We start from the raw sequence: 16826 nt of genomic DNA on the forward strand, positions 1-16826 counted from the left end.
AGCCTGCCTTAGCCTCACTGTGCCCACCACCAACCAGGAGCCACTGGAGATAAGCACTGCCCAGTGGGAGGTCACACCCCAGCCCTGAGCCCCCTCCTGCACCCCAAGCCCCAGCCTTGATGTCCCCCCCAGAGCCAGCACCCTATGCCCCCTTCTGCACCCCAACATTCTGCCCCAGCCCTGACCCCCCTCCCAGAGCCAGCACCCTGTACCCCTTCTCTGCCCTAGCCCAAAGCCACCTCTTGCACCCAAACTCCCAGAGCCTGCACCCAAACACTCTGCTCCATCCCAGAGCTCCCTCCTGCAATCAAACTCCCTCCTAGCGCTTGCACCCCTCGTGCCCTCTTGCATCCCAACCTCCTGCCCCAGGCTCAGCCCAGAGCCCCCTCCCACACTGCAACCCCCCCACAGCCCAGAGCCCTCTCCCGAACCCCAACTCCCTACCCCAGCCTGGTGAAAGTGAGTGAGGGTGGGGGAGAGCGAGTGATGGAGAGAGGGGAGGATGGAGTGAGTGGAGCGGGGCCTCGGGGAAGGGGTGGGGTAGATCCTGGGTTGCCCTTAGATTCAAAAAGTGATCTTGGGCGTTAAAAGGTTGGAGACCACTGCCTTAAAAGAATAATGGACTTAATATATTTATGCTTTCCAGGAGAGGGCTAGGCAATACAGGACACATATTTCTGGGGGGGTAATCCAGGACTTGGGGTGTGCTAGGGTCACCCTGCAGTATAACTGAGACTGGTGAGAACCAGAATGTGGCTGGCAGGCTGCAGTTACACACAGACACTCAAGGTTTGACTTGCCTGCTGGAAGCCTGTTTGTGAGTGGCACTGGTGAAAGCTACTACAGGTATTGTAAGGCAGCCAAGGTTGCAGGGCAGGAGTGACACAGCCCTTCATCCACCACCAGTCTGAATTGTGCCGCAGTATGTCACAATTTGGGGGAGGTGGTTGGGAGATGCTCATGTAATCCCTATGTCTGATTCTAATATTGAGTGAGCAGAAAATCAAGTAAAAGAGGATATAGCACTTGAGAGAGGAACAATAGTTGGTCGGAGAATGGACATCAAGAGGAAAGATAGTATCCTTGGTATTGGCACTAACAGTCAAATAGGTGATATTGGTAGTAAAATGACTGTACCCAATCAGGTGAGGAATTTGGGCACAGTGAAGCAGAAACCACTAAGATGTCTGTACACCAAACCAAGGAGCCTGGGTATCAAAATGGAAGAACTAAAACTACTGGTGCAGAAAGTGAAACCCATTATTATCAGGATAACAGAAACATGGTGGAATATGAGTCATGACTGGAGTACAGATATTTGAAGAATGTGGGCTGTTCAGGAAAAACAGAAATAAAGGCAAATGACGGAGTCGCATTGTATATTAGTGATGAGGTCGACTGTAAAGAAGTGATGGAGTGGAATTGTGTGATTACGTGAGACTTTAATTTCCCAGATATAGATTGTAAGACGAGTGCTACTAATAATGGTAGGGCCCAGATATTTCTGGATGTGATAGCTAGCAGATTTCGCAGATTTCTTCACCAAATACTCACTGAACTAACAAGAGCTGATACCATTTTAGATTTAGAATTGATACCTAGTGAAGACCTCATAGAAGAACTGGTTGTAGAGGACAGCCTTGGTTCAGGTGATCTGGAGTTAATTCAGTTTAAACTAAATAGAAATAGGTCTGCCACTAGAGTCCTTGATTTCAAAAGGACAGACTTTAAAACATTAAGGGAATTAGTTAGGGAAATGGACTGAACTGAACAACTCAAGGATCTGAATGTGGGGGAGGCTTGGGATTGCTGTAAGTCAAAGTTGCAAAAGCTATCTGAAGCCTGCATCCCAAGCAAGGGGAAAAAATTTGTAGGGAAGGATTGCAGACCAAATTGGATGAATAAGTATCTCTAACAGATTATTGAGAGAAAGTAGAAAACCTACAAGGAATGGAAGATGGGCTGGATCAGCAAGGAAAGCTACCTCTTAGAGGTCAGAAAGTGAGAACTGCCAAAAGCCAAGCAGAGTTGGGCCTTGCAAAGGAAATTTAAACCAATAGTAAAAGGTTCTTTAGCCATATAAATAAAAAGAAATCAAGGAAAGAAGTAGTGGGGAACTGCTAAGCATTGAGGATGGGGTGGAGATTAAAATAATCTAGGCTTGGCCCAACAGCTAAACAAATACTTAATCTCATAAGAACGCCCATACTGGATCAGACCAAAGGTCCATCTAGTCCAGTGTCCTGTCTTCTGACAGTAGCCAATGCCAGGTGGCCCAGAGGGAATGAACAGAACAGGTAATAATCAAGTGATCTTCATCCAAGAATATTAAAGGAACTGGCATATGAAATAGCAAGCCTAGTAGCAAGGATTTTTAATGCATCTGTAAACTCGGGAGCCATACCCTATGACCGGAGACTTGCTAATATAGTATCCATTTTTAAGAAAGGGAAAAATAGTGATCCAGGAAACTACAGGTCTATTAGTTTGACTTCAATTGTATACAAGGTCTTGGAACAAATTTTGAAAGAGAAAGTAGTTACGAACGTAGAGATAAACAGTAATTAGGATAAAATACACCATGATTTTACAAAAGGTGCCAGACCAAGCAGATTTCTTTCTTTGAGAAGAAACTATTTTTTTTTAGACAAAGGAAATCCTGTAGATCTAATCTAGATGTGGTGTGTGCCCTAACTGCTGGGCTATTGGTTATCATGGGGTGGGTGGGTGGAACTCTGTGTTTGTTTATGAAAAAGAGCTGATCAGGCTTAGATGCCTAACTCCAGGAGAGAGTTGACGGCTGTGACTTGCAAGCAGAGATAGGCACCTAGACCCAGATCCATAAAGGGTCGCAGGTGTTGTCATGGCTGGCAGGTGACCCGGGGGCTTGGGGAGGCTAGCCCCTGGCCAGCTCACCCCTTTTGCCTGGGGCCCTGCCCCCTTCTCCCACCAGAGCCACCTATCAGCCCCTGGCTTCCCAGCCCCAGAGCGCCCAGCCCAGAGTGCCTGGCAGGCAGGTAAGCGGGCATCTGAGCACAGTGGGCGGGCAGCACGACCCCCAGCATTGGCTCCAACTCGCCAGAGTCCCTGGCTGCAGGCCAGCCCCCAGTAACAAAGTGCTGGAGCCCTCCCAAAAGTGGGGAAGGATGGGGGATCCCACCCAAGGCGAAAGCAGCCCACTGCCTATGTCTCAGCCCCCCTGCCCAGGGCAGATGGAGGGACTGAGGTTTCACACAGCTGCCCACGCAGCTCTCCCTGACCTGGCTCCGGCCAGGGTGGGGGGACTCAGAGCCACAGCCCAGCCATGGTAAGAGCCGGACGGGTAGCTGTGGTGGATCCTCTACCTGCCCGTAGTGCGGGGGGCCTGAGCAGCCCCCAGCCCGCATCCCCATCCCCATCCCATGGGCTCCTCAGCCTAGGAGGGGGCGGCCAGCAGCGCACAGCCCGGGACCCCAGCTGGTGCTGGGAGGGCGGGGGTTGGTGGGGCTGGCAGGCTCCCGAGCTGGCTCTGATTGGTGTGTCCCTGCAGCACTGCGCCTGCTCCTGCCACAAGTGCCGACTGCGCAACTCTCATTGGTTGGGAACCACAGCCAATGGGAGCTGCAGAGGCAGTGCCTGCGGGTGTGGGCAGTGCGCAGAGCCCCCTGGTCCTTCCATCTAGGAGCTGCAGGGACTTGCTGCTGGGAGCAAGGGGGTCCCTCCCCCACAGGTAAGCACCGCCCACATCCCAAGCCCAACCCCCTGCCCCAGCCCTGAGCCTCTCCCACATACCCAAACTGCTGTTGGCCCAGGGGCTTGCCTGACTGCAGAAGTCACAGAGGTCAATGAAAGTCATGGAATCTGTCACCTCTGTGACAGACAAGCAGCCTTACTCATGAGAAGTGGAGCTGGAGTCAGAGGGCCCATGTTCCCTGGAGGGACTGTTATTGACAGGACACCAGGACAAGAGGAGTGTGGGAGCTGTACTGGGAGCAACTCAGCCACATAGAGCAGCGCATTGGGTTTAAATAAAGTTCCATTTATTCACTGTAACCTTCATTGGGCTTCTCTTTGCAAATAAAACATGGTGGCAGCATTGGAGCAGTGAGGATTGTGCAGTGCACTAGGGTTACCAGGTGTCCAGTTTTCGACTGGAAAGTCTGGTTGAAAAGGGGACCTGACAGTGTCCGGGCAGATATACTGACTGGACACTAAAAGTCTGGTTACCACATGCAAGGGGTGCGAAGGGGAGTGGCAACCTGTTGCCTGGCCCTGAAGAGGCAGCTCCTGCAGTAGGATGCATGTACCAGCTTGGGTGAACCCTTTGAGGAGCACAGTTTGCAGGGCTGCAGCAGAGGACAGATTGTGGGGCCCCACGGAGAGCGGGTTAAGGCATGGAATGTTCCCTGGGAGGCAAGGAATGCAGGCTGCCCCACCAGGCAGCACGTCCTCTGGCTGCCTCTCAGACAGCTCCAGGGTGGGGAGGGCTCGAGCTGGCGTGGAAGAGGGCTGCTGGGCAGACAATGCAGAGGGAGGTGGGAAGCTGCTGTCCCGGAGGGCCACACCTAGCTCGCCAGTGTGACTGCCTGGCTGCTCCCTTGCAGCTTCAGCACTCTTCTGACCTGCATTACCAGGAGGCCTGCTGGAACTGGGCTTTGCAAGTCCCTTGGGGCTGCTCATGCTAGAGTTGAGGGGGGAGAGCACTAAACGATGCGGGGAAGAGGGGAGAGAAGTGAGTGGGGGGGGGGCGGGAATAGGGCCTTAAGGGAAGAAGCTGGGCCAGGAGGGTGTACAGTTCTCAGACATTAAAAAGCTGGTACCCCTAAGTGCAGTAGCTGGAAGTGTGAGCCATGGAGCTCGGTGTGGGGTCCCCTTGGAGTCTTGGGTTTTGCAGTCCTAACCCAGCAATGGACCTGGTGGAAGGAGGAGTTCAAGCTGTATGCAGACCTGGCTATCCAGGAGGACGACAACAGCAGGAAAGTAAAACTATTATTAATAGGGAACAGCTCCCCACTGCCTCAAGCCTGGGAGCCTTGGGGAGCTATTGCTCCCTAAAGCAGAACGAAACTGTGGAGTGACATGGGTTTTTCACTAGAGACCAATCTGAAGGGGAGGGAATGCACAAGTTGAACAAGACTGACAGAAAACAAGCTTTTCAGCACTGATGCAGGAACAACAACATAAAATTCAATCCAGAAAATATGCAACTCAAACAGGATGAGGTGAAATACATTGTACATCTGCTCTCAGCAGAAAGCCTGAAATCAGATCCCAACAAGACTGAGGCAGAAACATGCCAGCTCCAGTGTATGTGAAAGAAGTACAGAGCTTCGCAGGAATGATACCTTTTCTTTCAAAGTTCTGTCCACACCTGGCTGAAGTAGCAGAACCCATACATCAGCTCATAAGGCAGGAGATTGACTGGGACTGGGCAGGTCCCTAACAGCAAGTATTTGACATGTTGTAATACATGAGAATGGCTACTCCTGTCATGAAGTACTGTACGAGCAGTCAGGAAAGCCACTGGCACTCCAGTGTCATGCATCAGAGAAAGGAATGGGTGTAGCTCTTTTGCAGGAGCAGCTGGTTGCTTATGCCAGCAAATCCTTTTCAGAGGCAGAACAGGGATACATTTAAATAGAAAAATAGCTTCTGGCGGGGTATTTGGAGTGGAGCGATTCCATGCAATCCGACCACAGCCCCCTAGTGACAATCCTGGTAAAGCCCCTTCTCAGGCCTTGTCCACCCTAGCAACTTACGTTGGTACAAGTGCATTGCTCAGGGTGTGGGAAATCCGCCCCCCCCCCCCCGACTCCCGAGCAATGCAGTAACACCAACCTAACTCCCGGTGTAGATGGAGCTATGTCAGTGGGAGGGCTTCTTCCGTTGACATTGCTACCGCCTTTCAGGAAGGTGGAGTAGCTACATTGATGGGAAAAGCCCTCACTGAAGCACTACAGCGGTGCAGCTGCAGCTTTTTAAGTGCAGACAAGCCCTTAGTGCTATAAAGAGGTTGCAGCACATGTTTATGCATCTCCAGCATATCAGGTAGAGATCAGTTGCTGTCCAGGATGAACTGGTGTTGGCTGATACCCTGAACAGGGCATGTACAGCCAGCATCAGCAAGTTGAGAGAGGTAGATAAGGGCATTGATTCCATTAACATGCTGCACTGTCTCTGAGATTCAAAAGTGAAGCTGATGGAAATCAAAGAGGCTATGGAAAAGCACATCCAACTACAGGCACTCCCAGTAGGGTGGCCAGAAGGCAAAAGCCAAGTACAGGTAGGAGCAGAACCATATTTTCAAAGGACAAGGACAGACACCTCTTGTTTCCACCTCATTACAAAGTATTTCATAAACAAAATACATGCCTCACACCTGGGCATTGACAACTGTCTTAGATAGGCTCAGGAATATGTTTACTGGCTGAGAATAAATACACAACTCTCTTCCTTGACAGAAGGGTGGGGCACCTGTCAGTCATGTGATAACTGCCAGCAGAAAGAGGCTGTTACCACATCCAATCATGGGAAAAGGTGGGAGCGGACTTATTTACCTTCAAGGAAAAGCAGTACTTGATTACAGTGGATTTACACTTAAATTTTTGGGAGGTCAGGAGTCCTGCCTCATTCAAGAAGCAAGGCAGTGATAGGAAAACTGAGACAACTTTCTGAGATATGGTATTCCAGACACTGTATTCCCCATCCAGACCCCAGTTTGCCTCAGAAGAATTCATAGATTCTAAGGCCAGGAAAGGACATTGTGATCATCTAGTCTGACCTGTATAATACAGGCCAGAGAACTGCCCCCAAATCATTCTTAGAGCAGATCTTTTAGAAAATCATCCAACCTTGATTTAAAAATTGTCAGTGATGGAGGATCCAGCATAACCCTTGGTCAATTGTTCCAGTGGTTAATTACTCTCTCTGTTAAAAATTTAAACCTTATATCCAGTCTGAATTTGTCTAGCTTCTACTTCCAGCTGTTGGGTTGTGTTATAGGTTTCATTGGTAAATTGAGGAGCCAATTATTAAATATTTGTTTCCCATGTATGTACATATAGACTGTAATCAAGTCACCCCTTCACCATCTCTTTGTTAATAGATTGGACTCCTTGAGTGATCACTGTAAGGAATTTGCATGCAAATGGGAGTTTGACCACCACAATGCCTCCCCAGTGCACCCACAGAGTGAGAGGAAGATGGAATCAGCTATGTAAACTGTTATGAGACACGGGGCATGTCTACGCTTAAAATGTTTCAGTGGCACAGCAGCAGCTCCGCAGATACAACATTTTAGAGCTTCAGTGCAGACACTCACTACAGTGATGGGAAGGGTTCTCCAATCGATGTAGTTAATTCATGTCCCTGAGAGGCAGTAGGTCGATGGAAGAAATTCTTCATAAAGCGGGACCTGCCCTCTCCCCCACCGGATTTTGAATGGGTCCCGATCTGGAAGGCCTCTGAACACACCTTTTGGATTTGACGCCTGCCTTTATCTTCCCCCAGGTCGTGCATCACCCTGGTGCATAAGCAGGAGACAGATGTCTAGAGGCCTGGAGTGGTGCAGCCATGTGCATCCCTAGATGCCAAAACTTAGGCATCTAGGGGACTTTTACCATGAAAATGTAGGCTTGGGTTTGGTGCAGCTGAGTGGGGGTTTTGTGGCTCACAAAATGAAAACTTAGCTACCTAAATACCTGTATGGATCAGACCCTAACTCCCTTTGGGGGGCAGGGCATAAACCCCACACCTCTCCTCAACATTTCCCACTGGCTAGCTTAGGTGACTCCCCACTCAGTGTGCTGGCTTATGGGAATCCCATTGTTAGGCACCCAACTCTCTTCACACAGTGTACTCCTGCACCCCAAACCCCTCATCCATTGCCCCACCCCAGAGCCTGCACCCCCAGCTGAAGCCCTCACCCCCCCCCCCACCCCAATCCCCTGTCCCAGTCCAGTGGTGAAAGTGAGTGAGGGTGAGGGACAGCGACGGAGGGAGGGGGGATGGAGTGAACAGGCAGGGCGGAACCTCTGGGAAGGAGCGGGGCAGGGGCAGGGGCAGGGGCAGGGGCAGGGCAGGGGTGTTCAGTTTTGTTTGATTAGAAAGTTGGCAACCAGAAGCCAAGCTGGTGTATTTTGCCATGCAACTCAAAACAATCACACAAAGATCACAGTGAAAGACACCATGTGCGCCCTTTCAGAGATGGATGGAGTATGGGCTAGGAGCCATCCCCAAGATACCATCTACAATGAACAGCCAACTTCTGAGCCTCGTAGCTGATAGTTTTTAAAAGATGTTGAAAAATTAGGGAGGGTCAAAGAGCAAAAATGATTCAGGGTCTGGAAAATCTGCCTCACAGTGAGGGACTAAAGAAGCTCAGTCTATATAGCTTTTTGATGACAAAGTTAAGAGGTGACTTGATCACAGCCCATAAGCACCTACATGGGGAGATTTCTGCTACAAGAGGGTTCTTTAATCCAGCAAACCATTATAACAAGATCTAGTGGCTGGGAATTGAAGCTAGACAAAATGAGACTGGAAATAAAGTGCAAATTTTTCACACCAAGGGGAGCACTCAAAGACGATAAGGCCAGTGCAGAGAAATTAAATGAATTTGTTGCATCCGTCTACATGGCTAAAGGTGTGAGAGAGATTCCCAAATCTGAGCCATTCTTTTTAGGTGACAAATCTAAGGAACTGTCCCAGATTGAGGTGTCATTAGAGGAGGTTTTGGAACAAATTGGTGAACTAAACAGTAATAAGTCGCCAGGACCAGATGGTATTCACCCAAGAGTGCTGAAGGAACTCAAATGTGAAATTGCAGAACTACTAACTCCAGTCTGTAACCTATCATTTAAATCAGCTTCTGTACCAGATGACTGGAGGACAGCTAATGTGATGCCAATTTTTTTAAAAAGGCTCCAGAAAACTATAGTAAAGAAGAAAATGGTCTGACACATAGATGAACATAATTTGTTGGGGAAGAGTCAACATGGTTTTTGTAAAGGGAAAGCATGCCTCCCCAATCTACTAGAATTCTTGGAGGGGGTCAACAAACATGTGGACAAGGGAGATCCAGTGGATATAGTGTACTTAGATTTTCAGAAAGCCTTTGACAAGGTACCTCACCAAAGGCTCTTAAGCCATCATGGGATAAGAGGGAAAGTCCTCTCATTGATTGGTAACTGGTTAAAAGATAGGAAACAAAGGGTAGGAATAAATGGTCAGTTTTCAGATGAGAGGTAAATAGTGGTGTCTCCCAGGGGTCTGTACTGGGCCCAGTCCTATTCAATACATTCATAAATTATCTGGAAAAAGAGGTAAACAGTGAGGTGACAAAATTTGATGATGATACACAATTGCTCAAGATAGTTAAGTCCCAGGCAGACTACAAAGAGCTACAAAAGGATCTCTCAAAACTGGGTGACTGGGCAACAAAATGGAAGATGAAATTCAATATTGATAAATGCAATGTAATGCACATTGGAAAACATAATCCCAACTATACATATAAAATGATGGGTCTAAATTGTCTGTTACCACTCAAGAAAGAGATCTTGAAGCCGTTGTGGATCGTTCTCTGAAAACATCCACTCAATGTGCAACAGCACTCAAAAAAGCAAACAGAATCTTGGGAATCATTAGGATAGGGATAGATAATAAGACAGAAAATATCATATTGCCGCTATATAAATCCATGGTACACCCACATCTCAAAAAAGATATATTGGAATTGGAAAAGGTTCAGAAAAGGGCAACAAAAATGATTAGGGGTATGGTACAGCTGCAATATGAGGAGAGATTAATAAGACTGGGACTTTTCAGCTTGGAAAAGAGATGACTAAGTGGGGATATGATAGAGGTCTATAAAATCATGACTGGTGTGGAGAAAGTAAATAAGGAAGTGTTATTTACTCCTTCTCATAACACAAGAACTAGGGGTCACCAAATGAAATTAATAGGCATCAGGTTTAAAATAAACAAAAGGAAGTATTTCTTCACACAACGCACAGTCAACCTGTGGAACTCTTTGGCAGAGGATATTGTGAAGGCCAAACCTATAACAGGGTTCAAAAAAGAACTAGATAAGTTCATGGAGGATGGGTCCATAGGATAGGCTATTAGCCAGGATGGGCAGGGATGGTGTCCCTAGTCTCTGTTTGCCAGAAGCTGGGAATGGGCGACAGGAGATGGATCACTTGATGATTACCTGTTCTGTTCATTCCCTCTGGGGCACCTGGCATTGGCCACTGTCGGAAGACAGGATACTGGGCTAGATGGACCTTTGGTCTGACCCAGTAGGGCCATTCTTATGTTCTTATGTTCAACAACTCACCAAGGGTTGTGGTGGATTCTCTCTGACTTGAGGTCTACAAATCAAGATTGGATGTCTAAGTGCAGGAGTCACTGGATGATATTCTCTGGCCTGTCTCTGCAAGACCTCAGACTGGATGAGCAGAATGGTCCCTTCGGGCGTTGAAAAACTCTGGATCAGTGAAAATTGTTTCCTGTGGGCAGCCTTTGTAAAGACACCTGCCCACCATGGCAGCCTTCTCTGTGGCTCTATAAAGTCAATTTGCTCTTGTAACAATAAACCCTGCTAAGGTGAGAACAGCCAGCTATTTAGTGCCTCTCTGGTGCCTTTCTGCCTTTTGCCCTAACACAGTTCCTATTGCCTATAGTTCCTATAGATTCCCCTTGCCGGGGCTTGTTGTTCTGAGTTCATTCAATTTATTCGAAACTTCTTTAAAGAAACAATGTTGTGGGGATTTATACAGCATCTGCCATTGTGGGGAGCAGCTCCCATGAACAGAGAAGAGAGACTAGCAGAAATAATTCTCCACCCTACTCACCTCCGCTCAGTACAGGAATGGAGTGAGGAGCAATAAGTGCCTTGATGTCACTCTATGTCCTGGAATTTTCTTGGGGCCTGCCCAGCTCCTGGAGTGAATTAGAGCAACCTCAGGGCTGCGGGCATTTATGCTGAATGGAAAAGCCCTACAGGCTGCTTCATCAGAATAACTGAAGTGCAATGGTGCTTTACCATGCTCCTTCTGACCCTGGAGTAACCCCTCTGCAGCGGGAAGGGCATCAAGACAGCTGTTCCAGCTCTACACCATTGGGGAAATGCCTATGCTAGGAGTGTTAGCCAGGGACTTAGCTGTTGCCTTATGGCCCCGTATGTTGCTGGGGGGAGGGGGCAGGGAGAGATGGGCAAGAACTTGGAATAGATTTAGTTTTGTTAATTTTTTTTCTCTCCCACCCCCACCCCACTCCGTTTTGGGAAAAGTGCTGTAGAATGTAATACAAATTGTAGCCTTTCTACAGTATGTTTAAACACCCTATGGAATTGAATGGAGAATTCTTGCTATAAAATTCTATAGGCTGAGTCCAAATCCCTATAGAAAATATGCTATTCTCTATGCAATAACTTCTCTTCATTCCTTTCCCAGTTTTATAGAATCCCATCAGTTTTGTAAGACTTTCCCATATGGTTTCTTGGATTATTTAGACTTTCTCCTCCCCCATGGAATGATGGCTACTTGCAGTATATTATTTGATTACTAGATATTTCTGTCTGCATGAAGTTCCAGATAGGGTAACTAAGGGAGACAAAGCCAGGACTCGTGCTGTGGCAAAGCCTCAGTAGGCCTGTCATCGTAGTCATTTTCTTTCATACACCCTTCCCATGTAGCATGGACCATGGCTCCATCTATCATGACGTAATATAAGAGGAACTCTGGGAGAGGTTGATAGCTCCTCACTACAAGCCTGTTTGCTGCTCCTGAGTGGTTCAACTTTTATCAGCCCACAACCTGGGTGGAGTGAAAGTATCAGCACTGAGCTCAGAGGGAGGAAGGTTAGGCCATGGTGTGCACTTGGTGTGCATGCCAGGGGGAGGGAAGCTAGATATGTTTACCGAGCTTTAGTGAGAGAGGAGCAAATAGGCGTGAATGCCTGTGATATAGAGTGTCCTTGAGAAATGTGGGCTGGGAATCCCACAGGAGCCCTGGGCAGTCAGGTGCCAAACTCCCTTGAAGCCTTCTGAGGCCCCAGCTGGTTATTGCCTCAACATACTGTCCTCCTGGAGGGGTTATTGTCACTAGCTCAGTCACCTGCAGTATCAGCCAAGCTGTTTGCTAGAAGCCTATATAAGTTAGCAGGGGTCTGTGACTTGGGGTCAGGAACCAGGAGCACATTCCAGAGAGCACTGTACTCAGGATTTATCTGGGAAGATGAGATCCACAGCAGAGTGCTATTGAGATGGTGCAGTGCTCAGATACACTCATAAGCCTGGGGACCAGGCCTGGGGCAGCATTCCTCCTGTGGGAAAGGGAACAGCCAAACATACGCCTGACCCAACCAGACTGTCAAGCTTCCATGCAAAGATATGGTTTGCAGCCACCCAATCCTCAAGCAAGTGGCTGTGCCAACAGCTGAGGAAAATCCATTCTTAGCTTCATCCACTTACAGAGCAGCTCTGAGTGCATCAGCTTAACTCAGCCCCACTGACGCTGGTAGGCAAACAGCAGGAGCTGCCGGAGCGGAGTGGGATTTGTGCCTACATGGACAGAGCCTGAGCAGATTCTGTAAGCTGATGAACCTGCCTGAGGAATAGAAAGATTGTTCTGACAAGCACATTTCAGCAAGGCCCCACCCTGAGCTGCAGCCCGGAGAGGCAGTCATAAGAATGTCCATACTGGGTCAGACCACATATACTTCCATCCAGACCAGTATCCTGTCTGCCGACAGTGGCCAATGCCAGGTTCCCCAGAGGGAGTGAACCTAACAGGTAATGATCAAGTGATCGCTCTCTCTGACAAACAGAGGCTAGGGACACCATTCCTTACCCATCCTGGCTAATAGCCATTAATGGACTTAACCTCCATGAATTTATCTAGTTCTCTTTTAAACCCTGTTATAGTCCTAGCCTTCACAACCTCCTCAGGCAAGGAGTTCCACAGGTTGACTGTGCACTGTGTGAAGAAGTACTTCCTTTTATTTGTTTTAAACCTGCTGCCCATTAATTTCATTTGGTGGCCCCTAGTTCTTATATTATGGGAACAAGTAAATCACTTGTCCTTATTCACTTTCTCCACACCACTCATGATTTTATATACCTCTATCATATCCTCCCTTAGTCTCCTCTTTTCCAAGCTGAAAAGTCTTAGCCTCTTTAATCTCTCCTCATATGGGACCCGTTCCAAACCCCTAATCATTTTAGTTGCCCTTCTTGTCAGAGTCAAACGGGGCAGGGAAGAGAGAGAAAGGCAGGGCAAGGTCCACAGTGCATAAGAAGAAGCACGTTTCACATAGACCCTGCTAGGCAGAGACTGCAGGGGCAAGAGGCATTGCAAAAAGAAATGCTTGAATCTGCAGACAGCCTGGAACAATAGTTCTGTGGGGGGCTCAATGAGGGGTTAAGGAAGATGTCCTGAAATGATAATTTACAAGATAACATCATTAACCCTTCCTCATGTAAGGAGGAAGAGGGAGAATCACAGCGCTGCACAATTTACTGCTCATCACTTTTTCCTTCACTCAAGGAGCCCAGCACAGTCGAGCATATGGCCATGTTCAAGCCCCACTAAGAAAAACTAACAGAGCCTGGGAGCGGCACAGTCCTATTCTGAACATCTGCACAATTTAATATGAGACGTATCGCAGTTTGGTGATTCATGTGTGTGAAGGTTATTTTGTGGGAGGATCTTGGAAGAGCACCACTAGAACTAGCAAGAAAAAGACTTTCCCTCCTGTGAAAAAAATGGAATTTTAGGGGAGCGGGGAAATTGTCCCACATTAGAACAAAAGGTCAAAAATTCACCATTTTTCATAGAAGAAAAAAGTGTGAAAAATTCCATTTTGGGAAAACCAAAATGGAAATTTTCAGTTTGCTCCCTCGGCATCCAGAGCTTCCCAACTCCCTGGGCAGCTAACTCCCTGGGCAGCCAAAGCTCTCAGCAGTGTCATCATCAGAAAAGCCCAACCAGCTAATTAGACTGTGGTTTCAGACAGAGTCCTGCTCCCAGGCAGCCCCACACTGGTGCAAAGAAGGTCTTCTGGGAGGATGGAGCAGGCTCTCTCTCGAGTGCCATACAGAGTATAGTGACCTCACCTGCGTGGGGCTCTAGAAGGCTCTCAAGTTCTTCTCCCACCAGCTGGTGTATGGAAAGATTGAGTCCATTTTCTGAATCCCGGTCATCTGCCTCACTCTCTCCTTGGCCACTGTCCTTTATACTGAGGCAATCAGCATCCAGCCCTGCATTCCTGCAAAGGAGACCAAATCCAGAGCATTGATGCTACCCTCTGCCCAACTCCATGTCCCTCCCCGCCACCTCATCTCTTCATGGTTCAGCTCTTCCCAGAAAAACAGGTCCTGGGGGGAGCAGAGGCTGCTGTACTACTCTCACATCTTGATTGTTTTGAAGCCCAGTATTGGTGCTTCCTGTTTCTACTGAGAAAAGGAGGACTTGTGGCACCTTAGAGACTAACCAATTTATTTGAGCATAAGCTTTCGTGAGCTACAGCTCACTTTAGTGCTAGGAACCTTCCCTCGAGAACGCCTCTGCAATTTCAGGCGAAAAAGAAGGATTTAACAGATGCCCAATGGTATGTAAATAACATAAGCCCCTTAACCTGGGAAGAGGCCATTGGTGGTTCCTTCATACCATTACGGGGAGAAATACACCATGCAAAAAGGCTCCTAAGGTTACAAGCAGTAGTTGAAATAATGGCAAATGAAACTGGAGAAAGTTTAAGAGCCCTGGCCAAAGAAACAGGGGCAATCCGACAGATGGCCCTCCAAAACCGTCAGGCATTGGACATAGTGCTGGCGGCAAAAGGAGGGACTTGTGCTCTCATTGGAAAAGACTGCTGTGTGTATATACCAGACAACACCAATGAGGTAATAGATCGTGCTAGCCATTTAGAACAAATCGCATATCTTCCCCACGAAGAACCAAGTTCTTTATGGAAGTGGCTAAGTAACCTTTTCAATTTCTCTGGCATAGGAAACTGGTTGTTTCAGGGAGCCCTAACTCTCCTGTTTGGAATCCTAATAATTTTTGTATGTTTTCAGTTACTTTCCTGTTGTATCCAAAATTGTGTCAGGCATGCTACACAGATAGCTGCCCCAAACCAGAGTGCTAATTTGATGATTTTAAATATCACTGATGAACAAAGAGATAAAGAACGATTGATATGTGGAACCCAGTAATTGTTGGTCATTGCGTAGCTTGACCAAAAGGAGGGATTGTGAAAGTAGAACGAATTATAGTGAGCTGTAGCTCACGAAAGCTTATGCTCAGATAAACTGGTTAGTATCTAAGGTGTCACAAGTACTCCTTCTCTTTTTGCGAATACAGACTAACACGGCTGCTACTTTGAAACCTGTTTCCATTGGTTCCTCTCACCCCTCTTCCTTTCAGCACATGTCTCTATCAGCTGGAATTACTTGGTCACAGACTGTTTCTTAAATAATACAACAGAATTTTGTACACTTCTGCAGCCCTGCATACTTGTGACATGTACAGAACTGGAGTACAGAGTTTGTGCTTTTTGCTATTGATTTCCAACTTAACAATATATTTGTAGCTGGACAAGCACAAGTAAATTGGAGATTGATGTTTTTGTCCCATAGAGAGACCTAAAATTCATGTTGTGTTTCCAGATGTTAAAAATGTAATTGTAAACAGTGGGGTGTATTTCTAGTGAGGTCCCACAGGGATCAGCTCCTGGCCCAATGCTATTTAACATTTTTGTCAGTGACCTGGAAGAAAACATAAAATTATCACTGATAAAGTTTGCAGATGAACCAAAACTGGGGAAGTGATGAATAATGAAGAGGGCAGGTCACTGATACAGAGTGATCTGAATCGCTTGGTAAGTTGGGTGCAAACAAACAACATGCATTTTAATATGGCTAAAAGTCAATGTATACATGTAGGAACAAAGAATGGGAGACTCTATTCTGGGAAGCAGTGACTCCGAAAAAGACACATGGGTCATGCTAGATAATCAGCTGAACATGAGCTCCCAGTGCACCTCTGTAGCCAAAAGGGCTAATGTGTGACTTAAGCCCTACCCCTTTGGCACCCAAGCCAAGTCAGTCATTTTTCAAACAAACAAACAAGTAGGAGCTGCTGCCTCCTTATTACTTTTAACCCCGTGGCCAGGGCATTCAGCCAACATGGGGTTCAAATCCTCACTCTGGTAGTTGTGAATCAGGGACTTGAATTTGGATTCTCCCAGGAAAGCACCCTAATCACTGGTATATGCTGGGGCGAGGGGTTGCCAATCGATCGCACCTGTTAAAGCTGTTTCACTTTGTATAAAAACTTAATATTCTTTGTGCAAGTGTGTGAGAGTGACATGCTAGCCCTGTGGGGAGGGCACTCAGGGGAGAAGTAGGAGACTCTGGTTCTTGTCCCCCTGCTCTAATTCATAGAGTCATAGAATCATAGAATCATAGAACCCTAGAATATCAGGGTTGGAAGGGACCTCAGGAGGTCATCTAGTCCAACCCCCTGCTCAAAGCAGGACCAATCCCCAATCAAATCATCCCAGCCAAGGCTTTGTCAAGCCTGACCTTAAAAACTTCCAAGGAAGGAGATTCTACCACCTCCCTAGGTAACGCATTCCAGTGTTTCACCACCCTCTTAGTGAAAAAGTTTTTCCTAATATCCAACCTAAACCTCCCCCACTGCAACTTGAGACCATTAATCCTTGTCCTGTCCTCTTCTACCACTGAGAATAGTCTAGAACCATCCTCTCTGGAACCACCTCTCAGGTAGTTGAAAGCAGCTATCAAATCCCCCCTCATTCTTCTCTTCCGCAGACTAAAC

At 47.4% G+C, this 16826-nt stretch overlaps 1 protein-coding gene across 1 annotated transcript in view; it reads right to left on the reverse strand.

Moving 5' to 3' along the window:
* The window catches only part of PCDH12 (protocadherin 12), a 33053-nt gene that overhangs the window by 3686 nt on the left and 12541 nt on the right, over positions 1–16826 (reverse strand). The window contains exon 3 of the mRNA XM_007056303.4: positions 14099–14250. Coding sequence (XP_007056365.1) covers positions 14099–14250 — 152 coding nt within the window. The remainder of the gene's footprint in view (positions 1–14098; positions 14251–16826) is intronic.

The sequence above is a fragment of the Chelonia mydas genome, chromosome 8 (assembly GCF_015237465.2).
Source record: "Chelonia mydas isolate rCheMyd1 chromosome 8, rCheMyd1.pri.v2, whole genome shotgun sequence".
Lineage (NCBI taxonomy): Eukaryota > Metazoa > Chordata > Testudines > Cheloniidae > Chelonia > Chelonia mydas.